This window comes from Wolffia australiana, chromosome 15 (assembly GCF_029677425.1).
Source record: "Wolffia australiana isolate 7733 chromosome 15, ASM2967742v1".
Classification (NCBI taxonomy): Eukaryota; Viridiplantae; Streptophyta; class Magnoliopsida; order Alismatales; family Araceae; genus Wolffia; species Wolffia australiana.
The window spans coordinates 8,907,668-8,923,017 of record NC_135849.1 but is presented as its reverse complement, the minus strand read 5'-3'; the positions used below and the strand labels follow the sequence as shown (position 1 = coordinate 8,923,017).

At 41.3% G+C, this 15,350-nt stretch overlaps 3 protein-coding genes across 9 annotated transcripts; 2 read left to right on the top strand and 1 right to left on the bottom strand.

The window, feature by feature from the left end:
• Positions 1 to 445: 445 nt before the first annotated feature.
• Positions 446 to 7,385, bottom strand: LOC144712825 (S-adenosyl-L-methionine-dependent methyltransferases superfamily protein). 3 transcript variants are annotated; one of them, XR_013583879.1, is made up of 13 exons: positions 7,232 to 7,385; positions 6,989 to 7,131; positions 6,817 to 6,914; positions 6,636 to 6,740; positions 4,220 to 4,280; positions 3,977 to 4,052; positions 3,350 to 3,836; positions 3,189 to 3,254; positions 2,471 to 2,617; positions 2,292 to 2,398; positions 2,012 to 2,086; positions 1,344 to 1,485; positions 446 to 677 (listed from the first exon to the last, which is right to left on the bottom strand). XR_013583879.1 is itself a non-coding variant. In XM_078587159.1 (12 exons), exons 1-12 carry the CDS (start codon positions 7,238 to 7,240, stop codon positions 1,414 to 1,416), a joined length of 1,446 nt encoding a protein of 481 aa, XP_078443285.1. In that variant the 5' UTR covers positions 7,241 to 7,385; the 3' UTR covers positions 1,149 to 1,413. The 3 variants fall into 3 exon arrangements, 1 of the variants encoding a protein (XP_078443285.1); XR_013583880.1 differs by having other exon boundaries at positions 3,350 to 3,455; XM_078587159.1 differs by lacking the exon at positions 446 to 677 and having other exon boundaries at positions 1,149 to 1,485.
• Positions 7,386 to 7,493: 108 nt separating this feature from the next.
• On the top strand, positions 7,494 to 8,710 carry LOC144712827 (uncharacterized). Its single transcript, XM_078587160.1, has 2 exons — positions 7,494 to 7,675; positions 8,153 to 8,710. Exon 2 carries the CDS (start codon positions 8,190 to 8,192, stop codon positions 8,622 to 8,624), a length of 435 nt encoding a protein of 144 aa, XP_078443286.1. The 5' UTR covers positions 7,494 to 7,675; positions 8,153 to 8,189; the 3' UTR covers positions 8,625 to 8,710.
• Positions 8,711 to 8,998: 288 nt separating this feature from the next.
• Positions 8,999 to 14,536, top strand: LOC144713224 (protein STRUBBELIG-RECEPTOR FAMILY 2-like). 5 transcript variants are annotated; one of them, XR_013583981.1, is made up of 17 exons: positions 9,000 to 9,193; positions 10,103 to 10,238; positions 10,315 to 10,386; positions 10,522 to 10,587; positions 10,745 to 10,816; positions 11,013 to 11,084; positions 11,165 to 11,230; positions 11,311 to 11,376; positions 11,462 to 11,826; positions 11,895 to 12,124; positions 12,181 to 12,452; positions 12,574 to 12,715; positions 12,800 to 12,942; positions 13,449 to 13,605; positions 13,685 to 13,839; positions 14,139 to 14,278; positions 14,356 to 14,536. XR_013583981.1 is itself a non-coding variant. In XM_078587747.1 (16 exons), exons 1-16 carry the CDS (start codon positions 9,106 to 9,108, stop codon positions 14,018 to 14,020), a joined length of 2,175 nt encoding a protein of 724 aa, XP_078443873.1. In that variant the 5' UTR covers positions 8,999 to 9,105; the 3' UTR covers positions 14,021 to 14,079. The 5 variants fall into 5 exon arrangements, 4 of the variants coding, with proteins under 4 accessions (XP_078443873.1, XP_078443876.1, XP_078443875.1 ...); XM_078587747.1 differs by lacking the exons at positions 14,139 to 14,278; positions 14,356 to 14,536 and adding an exon at positions 13,948 to 14,079 and having other exon boundaries at positions 8,999 to 9,193; XM_078587749.1 differs by having other exon boundaries at positions 14,139 to 14,536.
• Positions 14,537 to 15,350: the final 814 nt, after the last annotated feature.

Genomic DNA, 15,350 nt, shown 5'->3' with positions numbered 1-15,350 from the left:
CTGTAATTGATATTACCTATAGTCCTGTTATTGAGATCAGAATAAAGCATATTGAGTTAAACAAACATTAGATCAGGGAAAAGATTGGCCAGGAACGTGTCTAATCAGCTTATCAAATTGTTGATTTATTCACCAAAAGACTCAGAAGGACATTTTTTGATCAGCGAAAGAGCAAGCTTGGGATCAGAAGCATATGTTCACCAGCTTGAGGTGAGTGTCAGCAAGAGAGCCTCTTCATCCACTTACCATGTTGTACGTTTATTTTATTTCCTTTTTTTCTGTCTTTGTTCTTAATTTGTGTATTCAGTCCATTTAACCTGAGCCCACTTTTTACCATATGAAACTATGGGGCCAACGGTTAAGAAAGCGATTTATTCTTGCCCAAAAAACCTTAGTGAATATGACCAACCACGAGATCCAACAGTGAGCAGGAGTTGTTACAACATAGAGGAAAATGATCAAAGTAGTCAGATTTATGTCCAGGAATGGGGATCAAATCATGGAGCATTCATTCCACCGTGTATCATGGATTACATAAACGTATGTAGGCAGAACCTGGATTTTACGTCTTTTATAATGACAGACTTGCTTTCAGACATTGCCAACAGCAGCATAATATTCGAAGAGTAACTAAGCACCCTCGCCCAGAAGATTTAGGTGCAGAAGGAACAATAATCCTGGGTACAGAGAAGACAAATTAGTTAGTCTTTTATTCCTCCCTTCCCTTTATTTTGGTCAATCTTGAGTACATGATCCCAAACAGAGCCCTTCATTCTGTTCATTAGAATTTCTCACCAGGAAGTGAAAGACGTCTACTATGATTGTCATTTGCCTTCATTCTTCTTTCCCAATCAGATACGGAAGAAGGGGAATTGGAGAAAAGAAAGAAGAGGAGTTGTCTCGCACGAGCCATGTCGAACAATGCAGAAAGAAAGGAAAAGGCGATAACAGACCATCAGAAGAACTTGGACGTTGGTGGCAACGACAATGGGGCTGAGCAGGAGTTCTTCGTCTTCAGAGGAAATTGAGGGCAATTCGCCTCGTCCCTCCATCTTTTCTCCCTATTCCACCTCTCTTCTAATCTCATTTTTCCTCTACCTCACTCATGGTCTTCCCTCATCAACTACAGTTCTTGTATAGCATTACTATTTTTGGAAACTAGAGATATTCTCTGGAATTTGAACTAAAACGTTTAATACAAGCTCATTCAAGGTTCACGTCAACTGGTGAAAAAGGCCAAATGTTATTGCTTCCTCCGACTAGAACTATTCTACATGATATATTTTAGTTAACCAACATAAATGAGACTCCTAATCATGAGTGGACCCATAACTATCTCATACCTCCTAATCCTCCAAAAAACAAGTGCCAAGTCAAATGTGGTTCAGGTGGGTCAAAACTGTTGCACGCTTATCAATCTTTCTTGCTATCTTCCTCTTTGAAGCACGTTTCTTCTGGTAATTGGAAGCTCATGCAAACCATAACCTGCATCCAAACAAAAGATGCGTATTAAAAACCAAAATTTTTGTAAGCTGAACATTTTTTCGCCAATCTTAGGGTTTTGGATGATGGCGACTTTGAAGATCGACTGGAATTCCGTTTCCTCAACTCATAATGTACCGTTCAAAGATTCACTCTTTACTTTTAATCGACAAGTTAAGGTATCTACGGTCGCCCAAGTTTTCTTTTTCTAAAGTTGAATCCCCTCCTTGAATATTTAGACAATCACTTCAGTAAATGCAGGTAATACTATAAATACCGTTATGCTCCCCTTTCATCCCTGCGATTTTAGGACTATCTCAAAAGTCAATCCAGGGAAAATAGGCAAATGCAAACCTAACTGTCTTGACGAAGTGGCATACTTAGTGAAAAGAGATGCTGGGAGAGAAAGCTAAATGATTGAGATGTCTAAATAAAATAGCCCAAATTCCAAATGTGATTATGTTCATAATTTTGCCAAGGATAAGTTTGCGCACAATTCATAATATATAAAATTAGTAAGCGCTCTAACCTTGTTGGGTGCCACGTCCCTGACAATATGAAACCGAGGGTCTTGTATTTTGGAATCCAATTTCGATTCTGCAATCTGTACGAATATCAGCATGAATAATTAAACACGGGCTTAAAGATAACCCCAAACCATAATCCATGATTTTAAAAGAAGAAATTACAATGGAGGAAAAAAGGAACTAAGATTGAAGGCATCCAATAGAATCCGGGACTTCCAGAGAAATGCTGCGTAATAAGTCGAAAAACAGTTGGCCACAAATTCAGCTAATAGGATAACTTACACTCAGCAATGTATCTTCCGATTCGTTTGAGCGCATGAAGCAATAGCAATGTATCCAAGGCAATGAACCCTTCCAGAATTTTCTCCCAATCAGACCTTTAAGAACATCTGGCGGCACAAAGAAAGCCTCAGAACACAAACATTTTTTCACAGGAGTGGACAAGGATATTATTTGCACACCTAGAAAAGTAATAGCAGATGCAGGTAGATTCATCACGACATGATCTATATGCTCCCATGCCTTCATACTCGCTGACAGAGATACGCACCTTTTCTTTTTCATGACAGACTTGCACGTGTTCCTCACGGCAAGCATATCCCCTTCCCCTGTGAAAATGAAAAAGCTCAGGCTAAAACGGCAGTATGGAAACAGTCTGACGCTCTGAGAATAATAAGAATGAAGTTTAGGTTATGACTATAGAGAGAGAGAGAGAGAAGGCAGAAGAGAGACATTGAGGAGAGAGATTTTCACAAGAGAGATTTCCACAATAGAGAGATGGAGGAGAGAAAGATATGTCGGCAATAGAGAGAGAGACAGACAGAGAGTGATTTTTGACAAAGAGATTTCAGTATATTAAAATTTGAGTGGAGAACTATTAATGCCATTCAAAGTGCATTTCCCCCTTGGTAATCGTTATCGTCCGCATTAGGATGGCAACAATGATGACGATTTTTTCATCGGCATCAGACAGCAGAAGTAACGATGACAATTTGTCATCGTGAAAAATCATAATCACCTTGGCATCATCATCGGAGACAGTGGGTAAACAAACAGTAAATTTTCAACGTCATTATGAGATTTATAAAATTTACTACAACATGCAGACCCTCTAAGGTGAGTGCTAACATTAAACGAAAATGAAACGAAGAGTAACTGACTTCATTATTAGCTGCTTACTTATTACTTCATCTGGCAATTGTCTCTTCGCATTCTGACCATTCGTGTCAGGATCGACGATCATTTCTGCATAAGCAGTGAACATTCCCTTATCAGACACGTAAAGGGCATATTGAATGAATAGTCAAACGAGAAGGCCAACATAAGAAGGGAATGCTCACCGGTATTACTTTTGTTTTCAACTGGATCTTCAGTTTTTAGAGGTTCACTCAAGAAGTCTGGTTCCTCAGGAACTTGCATCAAATCCCGGATAAACTCTCTAGCATCCTGGTTGTATGCAAAAAGGTTCCCCTCTACTTTGTTAATCTTTGCATTGATCTTTAAATAGTGGATACTATCCGGATTTAAATCGTTTGCATAGACTATGCAACATTTTTTGGCTGCTGGAATTGAAAAAGGACCGATACCACAGAACATGTCACAAATAATATCTCCTTTTCTGAAAAGGGAGACCAGTCTTATGTGTTCATGCTCCAATCTCGAATTCCAGTATACCAAGCCATAATCGAGTCGAAACGTCGCCCCATATTGTTTGACCTCGGTTACCATGTCAGCCTTCCCAGCCAATACCTCAAACTTTGGCACACGAAATTCATTTGTTATTGTCCCAACTTTATTCACCACAGTTTTGATCCTTGGTTGGTTTTTCTGCCACAAAGATATAATACGAAAATAAAAGAAACTTAGAGGTTCTAAAAAGTATGGCTCAATAGATGAGTGGATAATCAGATGACGGAGAATAATAAACGTATAAAAAGAATCAGTTGAATCACATAACCGAGACATACATCATAAATAACCCGCGCAATTATGTCTTTGTATGGAAGAAGATCGCTTGTTATATTTAAGTGAGCAACGTGCCCTGCAATTGGAGGGGAAGATGTCAGTGGGAGTGTAGGGTTTTAGTTGCAACAAATGAACGTCATATAACGCGTGCATTAGTCAAGAAATACGGATTAATGATATAAAGAGGGAAAATTTTCCCAAGGTTTCATGTTAACAACAAAAAAGGGCATGAAAAGTACTCAACTATTGTCTCAAACGATGAGGGAACGTCCAATCCAGGTGGTAATATCTGCCTCAAGATGTGATCTAAAACAAAAAAAATTAAGTCATTATAGAAAATAATAAAATAAGAGCAAAATTAGAAAAAGAATATGCTGACGAATATGGACCAGGCCCACAAAGAGTACACATGGGTCCCCAAAGACATTACCCGATTTGCTTAAATGACAAATCGGGTAAGTAACGGCTAGTCAAACTAGCCGTTACAAAACTAGCTGTTACAGGCTAACTAGCCGTTATGGCCGATGTATATATAAGACCCATGTATTGATAATTAAATTGTTGTTTTTGCTTCCTTCTATCTCTGTCTATCTACTCCATCTTCTTCTTCCTAAGCATCAAAATATTCTACAGAATAGTGGCAAAGATTCTCGATGAAAGATGGGAGGAATTAAAGTGTATTATTAAAGAAAACTACCCAAAGAATATTGACGTTAAATTGACATCATAAAGTGTATTATTAAAGAACATCCTCAATTCATTTAGAAGGTCGACTGAATATTAAGTTCAATAAACATTTTAAGACCCTCGTCCTACTCAAAACAGTAAACGATGTTTTGCATTTCCGGATCACCATTAATGTTACATTTCAAGGATGCGGCTCAATATTCTCTGCTGGCATGAAATATTTAATAAAAATATATTTAAGTCTATTTAACTTACGTTATTTTTTTGTTAAAGTTGCATTGCAGTCCTTATTTTTCTCCTTAATGTATGTATACCCATAAGTAGATCACTATTGAAAGGGTCACTTTGGGGGCTTAATGCATAGCAGGCCAGGCCCCTGGAAATATTGAGGTAGAGAGGGGATTGGCCATATAAGAGGAGTCGGTTGAATGGCAGTTGCTGGTTCGCAACCTGAAGATAGGCCAGGTGATGCCAAAGGTTCTAGAGGTGGTTCCAAGGTAGAAGACTTGCCTGGATCAGGCCTAGACAAAAAAGTAGGGAAAGGGTCCAATGGGCGTGGCAGAACGCTAGGGCCCACCCTGTGGAGATCGCCAGGAGGAAGTGAGAAGATGTTCATTTATTTTCATTAAATGCGACATCTTTGGATATCAGTATCATCTTGGTAGGAGGATGATAGCACTTATAACCTTTTGGGAGTTGCGACGTAGCCATCAAAAATACAAAATTGTAGCACACGGTGCAAACTTGTTAGTTTGATGGAAATGTAGGCGAACATAACATTCACATCCAAATAATCTCAACTTCAAGAATTTGATGGAACTTCACTGAAGGGTAGGAGGTTGCAACTATGTCAAGAAGAGTGCGACCAGAGTGAGTGGGAGTAAATAATCTATTTATCAGATAGACAGACAACATGGCAGCTTCTCCCCGTATGTTTTAGGAACCTCATTTTGAATGGTGAGAGCTCTAGCTTTTTCCGGGATATGACCTGATTTTCGCTCAGCCAACCCACTCTGTTGAGGAATGTTAGGCACAAATGATTTATGGTGGATGCCTTACTACGTAAAAGATGAACTAACCTCGGAACGAATAATTAATTTCCATTATCAGTCCTAAATTGTTTAATAGTTGCATCCAATTGCTGAATAACTACAGATTATTCCTGAAACTTCTGACTTATTTTTCATCATGTGAATCCAACAAAAGCAGGAAAAATCATAAACAGGCACTGAAAATCATCGGGAACCAAGAATATCCAGAAAAGGAACAGGAATCCATGAATGGAATAGTGACGTGCTACTCTATAACACTAATGAATCCAGTAGTTAAACCATCCTATCTCAGTGAACGAAGATTATATATTCTAGCCAAAAAAAAACCAAGAGAGTCGGCACTGGATGAAGAGTTTGATAATCACTCTTGACATCAGACTTATGAGCACCTTCGCCTAGATACGTTCTTTAATAGAAGAATGAAGCAAAAGGGAGCACATACAGGGACCACGTGCGAACCCTAGTTAAATAAAATCTGCTCAGGGAGACAAGGACGGAGTTCATTTTTCAAGAATTGGGGATAAAGAGCCGCTTGGAAACCGGAAGGCTCGAGCAGTGGAGCCACCCATCTGGAGGGGAGAGGAATCAGCCTGGACGCCTCTGCTGTTATTATTTTCTGTTCATGGACAGATTTGGAACTTCCTTATTGAACTTGGATCCTGATTTCCGAATCAAGCATTTCTACTGATCCCTACTCAAATGTTGTTTATTGCGAAATTGATACAAGAATCAAAATGATTTTGGATAATGAAGAATCAAATTAATAAAATATTTTAGCATGAACATACAAGCAAAGTTCTGTGGGCTGGGATAAATCCGCGCTCCAAACATTGAACTAAGACAAGCATTCAAAAAGACGAAGGATAAAAGTGAAAATAAAAGGATTGGCCTGATGAAATTGTAAGGTTACTACTGCTATAACCTGCCCCCCAGTATGAATATCCAAGCGTCAAAGAATACGGAACCACTTCGATCGCACTAAGCTCCTCTAAAGGCTTTAGTACCTCCCCCGGAATTTCAGACAATTCTGCGACGCAAAACTTGTGAAGTTAAATTGAGTAAAACGCATCCGCCAGCATGAAATCATAATCCAATTTTCTTACCAGGGTCCTGAATCTTCTCCGACAAGATCAGAAAACGATTCTTCTCCGTGGAGGGATCCTCGGTAATAGGCTTGATACGAGGCCTGTCGAGAAGATACCTGCACAAAATGATAAATTATGATTACTCCCCGAGCTACTAACCATAAACCCTGTAAAAAATTAGTTACAGTACCCATCGAGGAGACGGCTAGCGCGACTGCATAGCTCCCGAGGAATGCGCAGCGCCAACAACTGAAGCTTCACATCAAACGCTCCTTCATCCAGAATCATCGGGTGACATCTTTCGGTGGAAAGTTCTTCCGTCTCCTTCCTCACCTAGCACAGAAGAGAGAATTTGCACAAAAGACGGCGACATTCAACCATCGAAAGCATCAAATTTCCAGAATACTAGCAAAGATGAACAGCAAAAACGCACATCATTCATGCTTGTAGCAACTTCCGAATTCGAACTATCGCAACGGAATCTTCGCCCTAGTTTTCTTCTTCTTCACTCTTATCCAGGGTAAATAATTTATACCGTCGGATTTTTCTTATTTACTTACCTCTTCCCGCCACGTGTCGTGTTAAATACAATTATCATAGGACGCGGAGACTTGAAATCATTACTTTAACTGCTAATAAAAACAAGAAATTCTTAAAATTCAAGCGAAAGAGGCAGTACTAAAACCTCCGCCATTTATAAGGCCTTCGCCGTCTGGCCTCATCTTCTATCTCCAATCTTCCCCGCTTCACAACTTTCTCCTCTTCGCCCCAGCTCGCGGCTTGCGTGATTCTTGAGTTCATTCTACTTCCCTGTTCTTGGAGGATCTGAGTCGGATTCTCCTGCTGCGTTTTGATGCCCGGGGGGCCTGCGTCGCAGGTGTTCTTCTTTACCTGCAAAGTAAATCCGGATTCGTTTTCGTTTTCTTCATTTCTTTACTTCTCATCTGCCGCGATTCTACCGAGGTCTGGTGAGCCGTTTGCCGATATTTGTTGGGAGATTTGTGCAATGATTTCGGTTAGAACATTTACTGTCCTGTCGCGTCCAAAGATTTAACCAGTGGCGCTGGATTGAGAATTCGTCCATGGATTGGATTACATCCGATGAACTACTTGCTTCTGTAGTTTTTTTTTTCTCTTCTTCTTATCATAATCTATTCCCTCCCATTCATCCGCAACACCAGTCGGCTTCCTATCTCTCTGCTCAGCGCGTAGATCTTTTCGTGTTGTTTTTCAGACGAATTTCGGTTGAAACTTTAAGCAGGAAAATCATCCTAATTTCTCCTTTTCAAAACTTGAAATTTGATTTCACTGAGAAATCAATTTCCCCTCAGCTCTTCGTTTCCTCGATCTGCAGCCTCTTGCTTCAAATCTCTAGATCTGCTGAAGCGCCGATGGGTCGAGGCAGAGGAAGGGGAAGAAAGTTGACTCAAGTCAGAAGGTACGAAACAGAGAACGGCGGAGATGATGGCCATCCGTCTCTCAGAGGGAGAAGAAAGGCACAAAACCCATTAAAGGAATTCGCGGAAGAAGACGAGGATAGAAAGATTAAAGCTGAAGATAACGCTGATGAAGAAGACTCCAATGGCCTCAAGAAAACTTCCCCTAAGAAGCGTAGCCAAGGCTCTGAATCTGCAGAAACGGAGAAGAAGAGAAGAAGGCCCCCTCAGACGGATGACGTCACGGGTTCTGTCGCGAGCGAAAATGAACGGTTGGGATCGATGGAGATCATCGATGGGTCGTTGAGATCCAACGGTTTCCGGCAGAGCGGGAACCGCCGGAAGAACACCCCTCGACGCGCTGCCGAAGCAGGCGTGGAGTGCATATGAGGAGAATAATGCTTCTTTTTTCCTTGTTAGTCTCAATTTTCCCTTGTTTTTTCCCAATTTTATCATTCATTTTTCCTGCTTAATAAGGATTTTGGTAGGAATATCCTTCTCTCTTTCCTCTTTTTCATATCTAGCTGGGACTCTTCCTGAAACTGCGATTAGATTAGTCGTTCTCAGCTCGTTTGTTGACTTGCATCGTTGGTCAAAGTCTTGGTCGATGGGGTCCACAGAATGGGCGGTCGCGATGTAAAGGTTTAGTCGGGTATTTTCCCGCCACGGTAGGTACCAAGTTTTACGAAATGACCAACCAGGAGAAGCCACGTGTCAGGCGTACGGATTCTACCAACGCTATTTAAGTAGGGTTCAGACCGCGGCTGCAATTTAGCTTTCGTCTTGGCTCGGTGGCCACTGTGAAGCGATTCGAGCGTGTCGTGTTCGTTGTGAGAAGAAGAGTTTGTTGAGCAATCCTCACGCAACAACAATGGAAGGACAGAAACTGTTGATTACGCCGCTGCTGCTGTTTCTCTTCGCATCGTTCTTGGTTTCAGCGGAGACAGATCCACTTGACGGTTGGTCCTTTTGTAATTTCTGCACATAGGGCGTTTCTTGAAAGGATCTCGCTATTTTTCCGTGAATTTCTTAGCGGCCTGACCAAGAACGCCGGTAGTTATTTGCTTCAATGCGCCTGCTCTGAGGTCGTTTTCGGTGTAGGAAGAACGAACGTAATTTTTCCAAATTACAAATTTCTGCTCAGGCACGGAACAGTTGGTCCGGCGGTTTAATCATTTTGATGCGCATCGGTCGAATTTTACATTTTTCTGTAAACGACTTTCGGACTGCACAGGGTGCTTGGCATGACTGATATTCTGCAGACGAGGAGGATATTTTAATGTGTTCCAGAATTTTCTCACGAAATCGCCGCACAAATATGGCATTTTAACTATTTTGACGGAATAATGTGGTCCGTTTTATTCGCCCCCACGAAGGGCCTAGAAATCAACTTTTTTATAGGCCCCAAAGTTTGTCTTGTAAATCCCGTCGTTAATATTCTTGAAATATGATTAAAAAAACTTCTGTGATCCAAAATATAAAATAACTTTCTCAGTAAGGATTCCTGAATTCCGGAAATGCAGAATGACAATCTTTTCAACGAAGTAACGACGTAGATTTCTCCCTGGGCTCCATTTAGAGTGAACCATCTAATTCATGAACTCACAGTAGAGATTTTCTCATCTATACTAACTATGTTTTGTCAATTTTGGAACAACATTCATTAAGGTCCTTCGAGATGAAATTTGCCGAATGCAGATACTTTTCTTGTGGTACAATAAGTTTCGAAGTTGAAGATTTCCTGAATAATGCACATCGCGAAATCATTTTAAGTTTAGCCCGCTGGCAGAGGCTTTACTTCGCTGCCGAAGTCATCTTCCATCAAAGTAACAACTCATTAAATTTCATTAGATTTTCTAAACTTGCAGTGGCAGAAATAAATGCCCTTTACAGGGCCTTGAACTGCCCTCCACAGCTGAACGGATGGAAATCTGAGGGGGGTGATCCTTGTGGTGGGGAGCCATGGAAAGGAGTCTCGTGTTCTGATAAGTCCATCGTATCGATGTATTTTCTTGTCATAAAACTGAAGATTTCGTGTATTCTTGGAACGTCGATGTGTAATTGTTCATTCCATAAACAGAAAGATAAAAGGACTTGGAGTTGATGGCCAACTGCTTTCCAACTTTTCAAGATTCAAGAATTTAACCGAATTGTGAGTATTTACCTGCTTTCCAAATGTGAAAAGGAAGATTAAATTGATATAGTTGAGGCCCTGATATAACCGTAATAAAGGTGAATTAACAAGGGAGCATTCTTCCCGCAGTAATATTTATTTTGATGTGGCCAGGGACGTGAGTGAGAATTCTATCCGCGGGCAGATCCCAGATTCTTTGCCTCTCAATGCAACAAATTTGTAATCTTCTGCGTTTCAATCTGAAAAATATTGTCGGTTAATTTGTAGAACGAATTTGTACCTTTTTTCTTCTGTAATATTTCATCGTGAATTTCGCTTTCTCATTTGCCCAGTTGAAATTCTTAACTTACCAGTATCTCAACTTTGTCTGAGGCAGGAATCTCAGCCACAACTCTCTCTTCGGGCACATTGGGAATATATTTACGTATCTGAAAAGCCTAGAATATCTGTAAGACACTTCCAATCCCATTTTCTGTAGTTTTTTTTCAAGTAATCAGCATAAGTTGCATACTATGCGTATCTAATTTAGTCCGATCAAAATTCAGAATTTTGCAATCAGGCGAAATGACTTCTCTTCCCCCTTCAAATTTGGATTATCGAGTTTGACTCTACTTCTTTTAAATTAACCTAATTGATATCCTCAGAGACCTGTCATTCAATAACTTCTCTGGAGATTTACCGAGCTCGATCACTTCCCTGACGAAGTTGCACGGACTGTATGGGCCAAGTTCCTTTCCAGTATCAACTTTCTGCTATTTGACTATGCTTCCATAAAATCCTAACATCTTTTTAATAGCTATTTGCAGGAGAACAATTTTACTGGATCCGTCTCCTTCCTCGTCTCTCTCCCGTTGACTTCTCTGTGAGTTTCTCCACATTAATTTTCAACTGCTGCTTCCATTATGAACTAGTAGTCCGCTAAAAACTAGTCGACTTCTGCAGGAACATTGAGAACAATCACTTCAGCGGAGTTGTACCGAAACGGTTCGAGTCTATTCCAGAGCTGAAGTAATGAAAATTATCAAAAGTAATCGCTGGATTTTACTCTTACATTTCATTATTCTCAAAACCCGTTAATGTTCATGATTATCAGGATCAGTGGAAACATGTTTCAAGCGTCAGATATTTCTTTTCCACCACAAAGCGCCGAATATCTGGCTCCAGCTAGTTCTATACATCATCCTCCATCTCAGATTTTTAGCTTAATACATCGTTGCGATGCCAGCAACAGCTTCATCGCGGCATTCAACTGCCGCAGTGTTTCTTCTTTCGATGGTGGACAGAGCAGAGAAAGGCCCAAATGGGGGATTGCCGCGTACATAACAGGCGGGCTAGCTTCGATGGGACTCATCGCAGCAGTTGTATTTGTTCTTCGCCGACGATCACATAAATATAGAACGAGAATCTTGAAACTGCCGCGCGATCCAGACATTCCCCTTCATGTTGCTGACACCGAAGGTATCTCGCCCTCGTATTTTCTGTAATTTTCAAATTAACCAATTAACAAGTTATTAAGTTCTTTTCAGGAGGGGAGAATCTGACAGAGGAATCCGCCAGTGTCTCAAGCCGGCAGACGAGGTCTTCGAACACGACCAGAAGGAAATTCTCTTTGAGGAGACTGACCGGTCAACCAAAACTCAAGTATTACTCCGCTTCGGAGCTTCTACTAGCCACCAAGAATTTCGACGAGAAGAACTTTCTCGGGAGCAGTTTATTCTGCACTTCTTATCTCGCAGAATTTCTCGGCGGCCAGGTAGTCGAAAACTGTCAAATTCTTCAACTTTAATAAATAATGTTCTTGTGCTGTCGCAGACTGGCGTCGTTCGGAGGCTAGAAATACACGTGCTGTCGAAGCAAGAAGAGGAAGTATTCATGGAGTTTGTGGATCGCGCGTCCCGTCTGAAGCACCCCAACATCGTACGTCTCGTCGGGTGCTCCGCGGAGCACGGGGAGTACTTGACCGTTCACGAGTACGTGAAAAGCTGGTCTCTGGAGCACGTTTTGCACGCGTCGCCGGAAACCAGAAGACTTCTCTCCTGGAGAGCAAGGATCAAGATCGCCCTTTGCGTGGCTCGGGCTCTCGAGTAAGTCCTCCACTGCATCTTGCATTCTCTATTCGTCTTCATCGTCCGTGGGCGGGACGAATAACGAGAGTGGATGACGAGTTTTACCTGTAATCGTCATCGTTCATCCGTCTTAGCGCAGGCACCTGCACTGGGCGTCATCCGCTGCAATGGCTCACGAGAACTTGACGGCCGCCAGCGTTCTGGTTGACGAGAGATTGGTGGCTCGGCTCGACGGGTGCGGCCTGGCCATGCTGAGGCCCCTCGCGAACATGGACTCATGGGTGAGCTCTGTTGCCCATACGTACGCATTTCTCTTTGTTTTTCTTTGTTGGATTGGAGGCGTGGTGTTGACGGGTGGTGAGCAGGCTTTCGCCATGGCTCGCGCCCGAACGGGTTACACTGCTCCGGAATTCGGGCGGCCGGGCACGGACGGGACCAAGTGCGACGTGTTCAGCTTTGGGGTGCTGCTCTTGGAGCTGCTGACTGGAAGAAAACCTTCTTTGGAAATGTGAGTTCCTCTCTCTCTCTCTGTCGATTCTCTCTCGTCCTGTCTCTTTCTCTCTGTAGGGACAGCGATCTGCTTCTCGTTTGTTATCTCTCGTTCTCTCTCGGCCTCTGTAGGAACAGTGATGTACTTCACTTTCTCTCTCTCTCTCTCTCCCTCGAGGAAGAGTGATAGTTGGGGACCTGGGGTCTCCTCCACTTTTTTTTATCCCTGTAGGATTAGGGATCCACTTCACTTTTTTCTCTCTCTACTCTCTGCCCAGGAACAGTAATCTCTTTCACGATTTTTTCTCTGTGAACACTGATCTATCTGTCGTTTTTTCTCTCTTTATCTCTGTGCATAGGAACAGTGATCTATCTCGCGTTTTTTTCTCTCTCTCTCTAGGAACAGTGACCTCGTTTTTTTCTCTCTCTACTTCACGGTTTTTTCTCTATCAGTCTCTTTCTCTAGGATCTATGAAGAGTAATTCCATTTCACCCCTTCTCTCTCTCTCTATCTATGTGAAGCAGATCGAGGAGGGAACAGAAGGAATCACTGGTAACGTGGGCTTCGAGCCGCCTTCACGACATCGGAATGCTGGAAGACATGACAGATCCGGCGATCAGATCGGACGTAACGGGCCAAAGCCTTTCCCAGTTCGCCGACATCGTCTTGCCGTGCATCCAGGTTTCACGACAACCCACGGCCCACCGTTGGTTTATTTCGCCAAATTCTATTATTTCCTTTTCGTGGTAAATCCGAGCAGGTGCAGCCCGAGTTCCGCCCGGCGATGGGCGAGGTGGAGGACCAGCTGTCTCGTTTGCTCAGCAAGATTCGCAGGCCCCCTCGCGGTGTGCCTGACGCGCTGGACCTCTCTTCTATTCGAGTGGCATTGTCAAACACCTCCTCCGAGCCTCCAATGTAAGTCGCATTCATGAAAATTTCACCCGATGGTACAATTTTCCTGCTTACCTGGCGAGCTCCTATTGGATCTCTCACCTTCTCAACTGCTTTCATACCATTGACAAGAGTTTACCCCATCATGGCTGCATTCTTCGGATTTGATGGCGTGACACTTAGGCAGAGTAAAGCCAAAATTTAAAAGAAATAATGTCTTGGCTGATAAGTCATAGGCGTTGCATTGCTGTTTTTTTTTTCTTCTCTTGTTGATCATGAGTCTGGTAGAGTCAGTTACGATGACTCTGAAATTGTCGGTGCAGCTGGCATCGAAGTTAAGAATCAGTGGCTACCAATAAGATGTGATATTATCTGATATCTGTACTCACTTGATTTTGGATGGATCTTTATGCGTTAGCAAGAAGATGACAACATGAGAGCAAGTAATTCTGCCAAGATCAAGGTGATTTGGTAATGAAGCAGGTCCCCTCAATTTTATGGATCTCAAACTCACTTTCTTCCATGTTGTTTATGTTGTAGGAAATTGTAAGATGTTAGAGTCCCAAAGCCAGCTAAAAATTATATGGTTTACTAGTAGAAGCGATGCCAATATATGTAACTAATATAAAAAGGCCATGTTAAATACATAGATTGTTAGTTTATAACAATTGACTGAAATTTCAAACATTGAGCTTTTGATGAAGTGAACTTTTTAACAAAACTGTGCATAGAAAAATATTTCCCATTTAATTTTTCAGAATATTTTGGGATGTTTTCGAGGTGACATCAACGTGAGTGTTGCATGGACAGTTATGTTGTGGAAAGGGTCAATTTGAAAGATCTGTACGCATTTAGACGATATTTGAATCACATAGTGATCTTCGTCTCTGTGTACGTAGCACAATATTTAAGAATGAAATTTATATATGTTGTGAAATCCATTTCCAATAACATTCAGTTTCTAACATTTTTTCAGCAGTCATTTATTATCTGGATTGAATCATTTCTAATCTTCATGTAGAAATCATTTGTATTTTATTGAGATAGAGTGACATTTATGAATGTTAAAATTTTTATTTATCCCTTTTTGAACAATATCAACGGGTCTTGAAGAGGAAAGTACTTTCTCATCAAAATAAACCCAAATTTATGAAGGTTTTCTTCATTTGAGATGTGACTTTTGTATTTAAATATTAATGATTGTGATCTTAAATCGAGACTCGTTTTATGAAACAATTCAATCCATGTCAAACAAAATTAATATTTATATTTTACGTTGGATAATTTTAGACTTTGCCTTTATGAAAAGTAACTATTCCATATATCAGAATTTTTTCTTATGTTTATAAAGATGAATCACAATACTATCATTCATCTCCTCAAAATGGTAGTAAAACAATGATGGGAGGCTACACCATAAGAAATGGGTTTGCGATTGCGACTCAATTACAGCTGTTAGACCCTCTAGGGGAAATTTGATGGTTGGAGGTAAGCCCATCCTTCTCTATCCCCTATTGTTAGTCCCCTAACTAGGC